At 44.7% G+C, this 9,828-nt stretch overlaps 1 protein-coding gene and 1 long non-coding RNA gene across 2 annotated transcripts in view; one reads left to right on the top strand and one right to left on the bottom strand.

Annotated features, from left to right (window-relative positions):
* The window catches only part of LOC116089107, a 34,981-nt gene that overhangs the window by 7,207 nt on the left and 17,946 nt on the right, over positions 1–9,828 (bottom strand). The window contains exon 2 of the long non-coding RNA XR_004118158.1: positions 3,121–3,317. This is a non-coding gene — a long non-coding RNA (uncharacterized LOC116089107). The remainder of the gene's footprint in view (positions 1–3,120; positions 3,318–9,828) is intronic.
* Positions 792–2,240, top strand: Kcne5 (potassium voltage-gated channel subfamily E regulatory subunit 5). Its single transcript, XM_031368814.1, has one exon. The coding sequence runs from the start codon at positions 963–965 to the stop codon at positions 1,392–1,394; it is 432 nt and encodes a 143-aa protein (XP_031224674.1). The 5' UTR covers positions 792–962; the 3' UTR covers positions 1,395–2,240.

Raw genomic sequence — 9,828 nt, 5'->3', positions numbered from 1 at the left:
TTCCCACTCCTTCTAATGGTAGAATTAGACATCATTTCTGGAAAGATGGCTTAGTCAAAGGAAACAAGGTCCCATTGCACATAGGACACACACATCTTAAGGTACACAGATGACTGTCAAGGTGTAATAACTATGTCCCTGCTGTCTGGTGTATTATTAGTTAGCATTTTCAGCAACCTGGGGGTCTTCCATTGTGTTTGGCCTACCTGATCACCTACTACTCTGGCACCAAATTTGCCCTGTGTATCTTCTAAATAAGATACTCTTTTCAGACCACAGGTGGGAGAATGTGAGAAAATGTGTGAAGACTAGAAAGGAAATAGGCCTTGACTAATAGGGGTAAGATGTGAACAAGGGGTCTCAGCTACCATAATCCAGCTAGAGCTGATGGAAGACAACTGAAGTCTTGCTTGGGCACGCTCCAGGGTAGGTTCTGCCTTAGGGGAGGCAGGCGGGTGCTGTATCTGGGCCAAAGCCAGGCCTGCAAGGCTGGTGGCTAGAACTTGGAAGGAATTCTCTTCCGCAGCCCAGGGTCCAGGCTTGGCCCCAGCATGCTGCCTTGCCAACCTCTGCTGCCTGGGGCCTCGCGCATTCCGAGCCCCCACCCTCTCCGCCCCTCCTCTGGGCTCGCCCCATCCCTTGTCCCCTTCTCCTCCCCCCTCCCCACCAGCTGTCCCCTTTCCCCTAAGTGGCCAGACAGTCTGAGCCTGGAAAGAGGCGGCGGCGGGCTGGAGGGGGCGTGGTGGGGAAGGGGAGGAGGAGCAGGGGTGAGGGGATAAGGAAGCCCCAGTCCGCGCCCCCAGGCACTGCGCGCCTGCCTGCCTGGGAGCTGGGTGCCACCTCGCTGTCGAAGTTTCTGCAACCCTGCCTGCTCTGCCTGCTCCCCTTGCTCGCTTGCTTCCCCTCGTCCAGGGGGAAAGGTCAACGGCGTCCTGGAGCCTCCGTGCCACTCTCCAACCGCCATGAACTGCAGCGAGAGCCAACGGCTGCAAACCCTCTTGAACCGCTTGCTGCTGGAGCTGCACCATCGTGGCAACGCTAGCGGCCTGGGCGTCGGACCCGGCCCGAGCATGGGCATGGGAGTCGTCCCTGACCCTCTCGTGGGCCGCGAGGCGACCAGCGCCAAGGGGAACGATGCTTATCTCTACATACTCCTTATCATGATCTTCTACGCCTGCCTAGCCGGAGGCCTCATCCTGGCCTACACCCGCTCCCGCAAGCTCGTCGAGGCCAAGGACGAGCCACCCCTGGCCTGTGTCGCCGAGCAGGAATGGGTCCCCGCGGCCATAGCATCTGCCGACCCGGAGAATGGCCAGGGCTTGCTGGCTGAGGGCGCCCACCAGCTCGCACCAGGGGCGCTGCCTACCCTGGCTCAGGGCGCTGAGCGGGTTTAGATTCGCTTTCCTCCTCATTTTGCTTATCCCTGGGCCTGGTTCCCGCGCTTTTACTGCCCTTCTAGAGCTTGCTTTACCCGAAGCCCAGAAGATGACGAGAGGTCAAAACCCTTCAAGGCAAGGCCCTGGAAGGAGAAGCAGCGCCTTACTCACACCCGACCACCTTCTCTTTTCCCTTCTTTCCGTGCCGGCACCCCCCTACCCCGCACATCCAACTGAATTAAATTGCCTCTGCTCTCTTGTCTTCAGGCAGCCCCAACACCATGCTCCAGCCTTCTGGGAACAGAATCCAGCACGTCCAACACTTGGCATTGAATCGAAGCAACGAAGTCGAGCAGAACTCCGGGGCCGGTTAACTGGCAGCTGCTCCAGGGGCTGCCAAAGACTGCTCAGTCTGCGCAGCTAATGGGGTTAGCCCTCACTGCCAGGCCGCCCGCTGCAGCAGCTCCGGCATTCTGTTGCCTTGGGGACAGAGACAAAGAGCACGAAGAGACCTCAGACAACGTTTCCTTCAGCAGGCTATTAGGGAGACACGATTGTAGGGTAGAATGGACTGAAGGGGAGGGAAGGTTCAATGGGAAAGGAAGATCTATGATCCCAGGGGTATGGTGTTCTTGTTTTCCTGTCCCCCTAATTGTCATCCCAAAGGTCTGAGTATTAGTGATTTGGACATCTGGCTTGGATAATCATTACTAGTTGCTTAGCCTTAATGATCCCAAATGCTTCTCTTATAATGGTTCAGTTATTACTGCAATGTATGCTCCATCCACTACGAGGCTCAGTAGTCCCCAGCTCTGTAACCCTGGGGACTCTTACAGGCAGGTAATAAAGTTTGTTAAACAGTAACTAGACTCTTGTCTCAAAGATCCCAGCCTTGAGGCCCACTACTTGATAGACAGGGAACTGTTTAGTTTTCATTTGGAGATGATGTTTGGAAATTGGGTGGTTGTGATTTCTATATTGATTATAGGCCGAATATGATAACTGGTGGGGTGGGGTGGGGGAAGGAAAGAATATATCCAGAGCCCCAGCTACTGAAGGTGTTGAGGCAGGGAGTTCAAGGCCTGCCTGGGCAACATAGTGAAGATGTTTCTGTGTCTGAATGTTTTTTTTTTAATGTGTTTCAGAAGTTTTAACCGCTTTATCACCTCTTCTTTTTTCTTAATTCCTCCTTTAAAATTAATGTAATTTTTTTTTTAAAAAAAAAGGTCTCTGAGTCTCATAAGTACTAGCTGTAATCAAAGTGAACTTCTAGAGCTACCTTTATAATGAGATGAGATTTCCACAATGTAAAATTGTAACACAGACGTTAGAGGTAGGTGTTTTCAGATTAAGACAGGATTTCATTATACAGTTGAAGCACACCCTGAACTCACTATTGTAGCCCAGACTGGCTTTGAACTTCTCCTCTTCCTGCACCATTATACTTGGCTCTAGAAGTGAATACATCCTGACTCATTCTCTTTCCTTCCAGGTTATCAGAAACTTGCTTAGGGCTGAAATACTTATAATGATGGTTTGGACTTCATCAATTATATATGAAATTACTTCGTTAAAGTCAGCCAATTTGCTTCAGTATAGCTGATTTCTCAGTAGTAGCATGGTGAAGACATTATGGGTCAGTTACATGCATTGATAGTCCAGACGACTCATTCAAGCCATTGCCCTTAACCTTCCAGTTCATCTGGTGTTTTACTGGCTCTATTAATAAGTTAAACGAACTTACTTTCATTCCCAGGCTTCATTCCTTGAAGCTATGCTGGCATTGCCTCATTGGCTCCTCTCCAGTTCCAGTTCCAGTCCTAAGGTTACCTCCTTCTCTTGAAGGTGGGGGCTGAGAACTGGGCAGGTGTCCAGGACAAGGATGGGAAGATAGAGGATGCTGGGAAACCCACTCCAGCCATGTAGGGAGACCCGAGGAGGCTGTGGAAGAAGGATAAAGATTAACAGCCGTGCTGAAGACATGAGAGGTAGTCCCCAGCGCTGTGTGTTAACTGCAATAGTTCCATTTATTTCTCTGGCATAAATGGGCAAAAGGGGTTGTTTTGATAATGAAATGTAATGGCTTCATTAGGTACTGAAACTTGGGAAGCGTATTTGTAGCCATTACCAATATCCATAAGTATAGATTGCTAAAAGTATAAGAAATAAACTAGACAGAGTTGAAACAATACCCACAAAAAAAAAAAAAACATTATAATGCTAGTAGTGGAAAACAGTGCCATGTCAAGTCAGTCCTGGTTTTAGATAAATTTTTAAAAACTTTTTCACACCTTAGGTTCCCTTCAAGAATTACTGCACACAGTGTTTATACAGAAGGCTCCTTTCTAGAAAGGTGAACTGGCTGCAGGGAGAGTGGTCTGCTTTACTGTCCAGTGGGTTTTGTCAAGTGCTTTCATAATTAACATTTTGTCTCAGTTAATGGCGTTTCCCACAAGTTTGAACACCCAGATATCTACCAACCAATGAATGGGGTGTCCATAGCATCGAAGTGATCATGTCATGATCAACAAAACACAGACAAGAGAAAAGCTAGATGGCATGAACCTCCAGTCTTGATAACATAGCCTCAATAGCACTAGGTTACTCTTTAAGTCTGGAAGGTCTAGACTTACCCTTAAGTGATTTTGAAGGTAGTAAGCTTTAAAAAAAAAAAAAGTGACCAAGTTCACCCCACACAATCACATAGATCCTCTTTCTACTCAGGTAAAGGTCTTTGCTCTGTAAGAATAAAGAAGCGGAAGAGCCAGGCTTCCCTGTAACTCGAGGCTCTCAACAGAGAAGTCCTAGAAAATGTTACAGTATGCCAAAGTGCTCATGACCAGTAAAGGAATGAGCGGAGGCTTTTCTTCCATTATAAGCATTCTTCCATGTAGTACATTTTAGGTTTTTACAGGGATATAAAAGGAGCCTTTCATTTGTTTCTAGTTACCATCTTCTTTTCAACTTGCAGTTGCTTTCATAAACCCATGATCTGCACACAATTTGAATTCACAAAGAGGAAAGGGCTTGGGCTGCTTTCCAAACAGTCTTGCCTGGTGGTGAAAGCAAATGTACTGTGATGTCTTGGAGAAAGGCAGAAGACCAGGAACCCCAAGAACTGGAGTCTAGCCATGGTCTTGCCCATTACCCAGTATTCTTTATCAGAGTATTTAGCCTCTCCGGGCTTAGGTCTCCATGCTTTGGCAAATTTGAAGATGCAATGAGGCCATGGATAAGGAATAGTTAGGGGAAACACAGAAGCCACAGGGAAGGAAGATAAAGGGAAGAGAAGATTCCCCACTCTGTAGAATCTATTCAGATTGCCCAAAGAACATTAGCAACACCTTTCTCAAGTAGCATCTTCCCCACTCTCAGAAATCTTAGCTGAGTAGGAATCCATGGTCTTACTACTCTACTGCCCTTTGCATGCAGGCCCAGAATCCACATTTAAAATGACCATGGTAGCACATGTACAGACAGGGCTACACCAGGCACAAGGCCACAGGGAGTGGTAATGCATAAGAAAGAAAAGCAATAAAGGGCAGGATCCAGGGGCTTCTATAGTTCTCTCTCACATTGCCCTTTTGATTTGCCAAGCTTACTCTGCCAAGGAAGGGAATTGAAAGCATAAACCAAATACCTCCAACATCTTTAGCTGCTGCATTTCTCCAAGCCCTTTTCCCCAAACTGCAGGATCTCATTAGATCCTAAGTGACAGTCTCAAGTAATTGGCACTGTCCCTTGCAAGTATGGATCTCGTGAGACAGGTCAGAGGAAGAATAGTCTAGCTTGCTCTGTGGTAGGTAAGGAGTGTGACTGTGGGCAATCAAGGGTGAATAGATTGGATGAGTCAGAGGCCAGCCTAGAGAAACTTGAGCTGCTCACTGAAAATGGCTGTGGTAGAAGAATTTGGATGGGAAGTCACCTTTCGGCCATTCTCTTATTTAACTTGCAGTGTGCCCAGTAAAGCAATGTGGTCAAGGTAATATATTTTTTTCTGTGCTAAATCTCAGAACAAGATAGCACATGACTCAGTGTCTTGTCAACTAGGTTTTGAGTGGTGACAGAGTCACTGTCAAAGCTGTGCAGTGTTTTTTCCTCTGAAGGAAACCCAGCCAGAACAGATTGGAGGTTGTCTCAGACATGTTTTGCACAATTCTGGTAAATCACATATCGTGAAAACTTTACCATTTTGTCAAAGAACATGGTCATGTTGTACCTTTTAACTCAGAGAAAAAGGAAGTAGTTAAGTTATAATTAAGAAATAATTGAACTTTGCCATTGCCTCAGATGACCTTTTGTGGCTATTCACCTCTCCTGGAGTGGGGAGTGAGGTTGGCATGAGATGAATTATGGGTAAGCAGAATATGACTGAAACCTTTGTCATGTTCTCTCTTGCTTTAATCCTCTGTCCACTAAAAGGGAAAGACGAAGTCAGCAAAGAAATATAAGATCATGCTACAAGCCACAGACCCAGAGACGCTAAGTAACCAGGAGGGCTCAAGGAGGGATGCATAGATCATCCTGAAAAGGGGAAATAAAATAGATTTTGTGGGTGAACTGGGAGCAGGAGGGGTCTGGTGAGGGTGGGGATGGAGGGAAAGAGTACTGGGAGAGATGACTGGAATTGGGAACAGGCATTTCTAGGGCAATGTAGAAACCCAGTGGAATGGAAACTCCCTAGAATCTACCAGGGTGACTCTAGTTAGGACTCCTGGTAATAAGGGATACATACAGAGCCTGAATTGGCCATTATCTGTATCTGGGCAAGGCTTCCAGTGACAGGACTGGGACATCAATGCAGCCACAAAACCTTCAACCTAAACTTGGTACTGCATGTAAGAAGTGCTAGAGTAATGGAGAAAAGCACAGAACTTGTGGAAGTGGCTAAGCAATGACTGGTCCAACTTGAGGCCTTTGATGGGGGAGGGAAGCCATATCTGACACTGAATGACAAGGAACGAGAGGCTGGATAACCCAGAGACCTTGGATAGAATCAAACACAACTGGAAATAAAAAGTCCATTAAATGGTTCAAGTGCCCATGTCTTTGCCTCTCTTCATCACCTGATAAAGCAAGCAAAAGAGTAGAGTGCATAGAGCCTAGGCTATAATCCTACACTACCCAGGAAAACCTGTGGGCTGTCTTTTACTGACTAGGTAACACCAGGAAAGTGAATTAACTTTTTAAACTTCTTTTCAAATTTGTAATGCAGGTGTATTAACTAGTACCTACCTCCCCAGGGTCAGCATGAAGATTTAACAGTTAGCTAGTGCAGTACCTAGCTCTTAGTAGGAGTTGAATAATAGTTACTATGTTGCACACGTCCCTTTCATTTGGCTTCCCATAGCTCTCTCATCACTTCAGAGCCACAAGCCACAAATCATCTCTTGCCTCCAGTTTCCTCATTCCTGTCAGTATAAAATGTTAGTCTTACCCACCTTGATGATTGCTATCTTCTCCTCTTCCCTCTGAGAGCATTGTCCTATTCTTCTATCCACCCTTTGAGTAAAACTCCTCCAGTGAATGGTCTACCCTCTGCTCATTCCCTTCCAGTCTTAGCTCAATTCATTGCAATAGGGATTTTTTTTCTTTTTAAATTTCCACCACACTAAAAGAACTGGTGTTTCACAACCATTGCCAACTCCTTTGTTGTCTAGGCTATTGCTTGCTGATCTTTGTTTTTGTGACTTAGTAGCATTTAAAGGAATTGTTTGGTTCTTCCTGGCATTGCCCTCCTGATTTTCATAATACCCCCAGTTCCGTAGTAGATCTCTTTTTCCATCAGCTCTTTTCTTCTCAGTCTCTCTCTTTTTTTTTTGATTCTTTAATTGCTCAGTGGCTTCATTTTGTGAGTCCCAACACAATTAATGTCTTCACCATGTTTCCAATGATAAATCCCAAATTCGTAATTATCTCTGAAATTCTTACTCTGAACTCCATATCAATGTATGTATCAACTTGACATCTTTCTGTGGCTGTTGTAGCCTATCTCAACCTTAACACAGCCAATTTATTTACTTTTTAAAGAATTATTTATTAATTTATTTTATGTTTGTGAGTACACTGTTGCTGTCTTCAGACACACCAGAAGAGGACATCATATCCCTTATAGATGGTTGTGAGCCACCATGTGGTTGCTGGGATTTGAACTCAGGACGTCTGGAAGAGCAATCAGTACTCTTAACCACTGAGCCAATTAATTTTTAAAAATTTCTTCTATAATGTGCTATTGCATTTAAGAAAATAAATGCAACTAATAACACCTGTGACCTACTCTGATATTTACATTTAAACCTCATACTAGCTACAAGTTAGACTGATGTTCACTGAAAGTCCATGTCATTATTCTCCTGTAAGTCATAATTTCATAGAACACTGATATTAGGCAGTCTAGGAATAACACATATCTCTGTGACCATGATAAAGCAAAACAAAACCAAGATGGCTTTCTAATGTTATATAAACACATTCAAAACCAACGGTACCGTGAAACTAAGAAATACTATAGGTCTTGTGTTTCCAGTTTATCAGAATGATTGATACTTCTCTAAAAGCGACAGATTCTCTAGCTTCTCACTTTTAAATAAGATCTCTAATTAGAATCACTCTCACTTTCTGATAGTGTACAGTTTTGTAAATGGTCCTACCATCCACTCTCCACTTGCTTCCATCACAGCAGGAGTCATACTGAATCTGCTCTTTTACCTTCCCACATTCAACCTAACAGCCAGATCCATTGAATTGTACCTCTATGGGGTTTCTACACAGGACCACTTTTAATGAACTATACTTCAAGGACCTCAGACTTTACCTCCACCATTTTTCTTGAACTACTAAACCACTACCTATCTGGTGCCAGAAGAACAGGAAACCTAGAAGCACACCATCCCAGTCTCTACTCAAGCCCCCCTCTTTTTGTATTGTCCACACAATTAAAATATAATTGCAGGCCCTTGGGGGTGATTGTAAAGTCCTGCCTGATTTAACCCTTGCCAAATTCTCTAAACATCATCTTCGGATACAGCAGTTCTTCTACACAGTTTTGCTTTCCATGGTTTCAGACACCTGTGCTCTGAGAATTTTCAATGGGAAATTCTACAAAGAAACAGTTTATAAGTGCAAAATTATCAGTCGGTCGTTCTGAGGACTATAATGAAATTTCGTACAGTCACTCACAGACCCCGCAGGATGTTATTCATTCCTTTGTGCACACTTCCTATGTTATCTGGCCGTATGCCACTTAATAGTTGTTAGCTCAGTTATCAGATCGGTTATAAGATTGTGTATCTCTCACAAAGCGTCTGAGAACCTGGAGAATGGCTAGGGCTTGCTGGCTGAGGGTAGGCCACCAGCTTCTTCTCTTTGCAATAAAGACCCAGGGCACAAGAATAGATCTAAGTTAAGAATAAATCTTCTATTATGAAGCTGTGAATAAGAAAGCAGAAATACACGCTGGTTTTATTGTCATGCCTCAGACTGCAGAAGTTACAGCCACTGTCCATGGTAAGTCTTGGATATTTATACCCATAGACAAAGGGCTTTAGTCAGAGAAGCTTCTCTCTGCAGTAAATGGTGATGAAAGCAGAGACATGTGGCTGCTCGAGGAGCTGAGAACATCAGAAGACTGAGTGTTCATGCCCTAAACAGGGCCTTTATACCAACCACTCCCTCTAAGGCATAAAGGACATGGTGGAAGCCAGTACATAAAGAGTCCAATAACAAATAATGGTAAAGAGAAGCTATGAATTTGAAAGTGAGCAATGAGTGGTATATGGAAGAGTTTGGGGAGGCAGGAGGAAAGGAAATGACATAATTAAATTATAATCTCACTGAGTATAAGAGTTGTGGAGTGTTGCCTTCTGGATACAACAAAGCCATTGCAGTTACTCATAGTAGCTATGGTTATTTGCACCTATGTCTGAACAAGAGTGGGACTTGTAGTAGATATGGATTCAGGAGAGGCTCATGTGGCCCTAATCCCCTTTGTAGTACTGTAGGATATTGATACATTCTGGGGGAGGAGGAGTCATTGTCTTCAGTTGTATACCCACCAGTAAATACAACATAGGCACGCAGATGACCCTGATTAACCTCAGTGGGTCTCAAAACATGAATATGAGAAAGGGACTTGTGGAGAGAGGGGCTTCAACAGTGTGGGATGGTAGATGAGTGATGTTGGGGGAGAGTAATCAGAAAGCATTATATACATGCATGAAATTGCTAAAGAGAAAATGCAATTAATAAAAAAATGTAAAATAAAAGGTAGAAAAGGAGATCTGGCATAGTGTTATATGCCTGTAGTTCCAGCCAGTTAGCAAGCTGAGGCAGAAGCATCAACTTGAACCCAGCCTGTGTGCAGTATAGTGAAACCTTTCTCCAAAGGAAAGCATGAAGATGTAAAGGGCACTGTGTGTGTGTGTGTGTGTGTGTGTGTGTGCGCGCGCGCGTG

This window comes from Mastomys coucha, chromosome X (assembly GCF_008632895.1).
Source record: "Mastomys coucha isolate ucsf_1 chromosome X, UCSF_Mcou_1, whole genome shotgun sequence".
In the NCBI taxonomy this organism is placed as follows: Eukaryota; Metazoa; Chordata; class Mammalia; order Rodentia; family Muridae; genus Mastomys; species Mastomys coucha.
This window is presented reverse-complemented; position numbering and strand designations above follow the sequence as displayed.

Coding starts and splice junctions, on each gene's coding strand:
- Kcne5 (XM_031368814.1), top strand. CDS start 963: ATGAACTGCAGCGAGAGCCAACGGCTGCAAACCCTCTTGAACCGCTTG.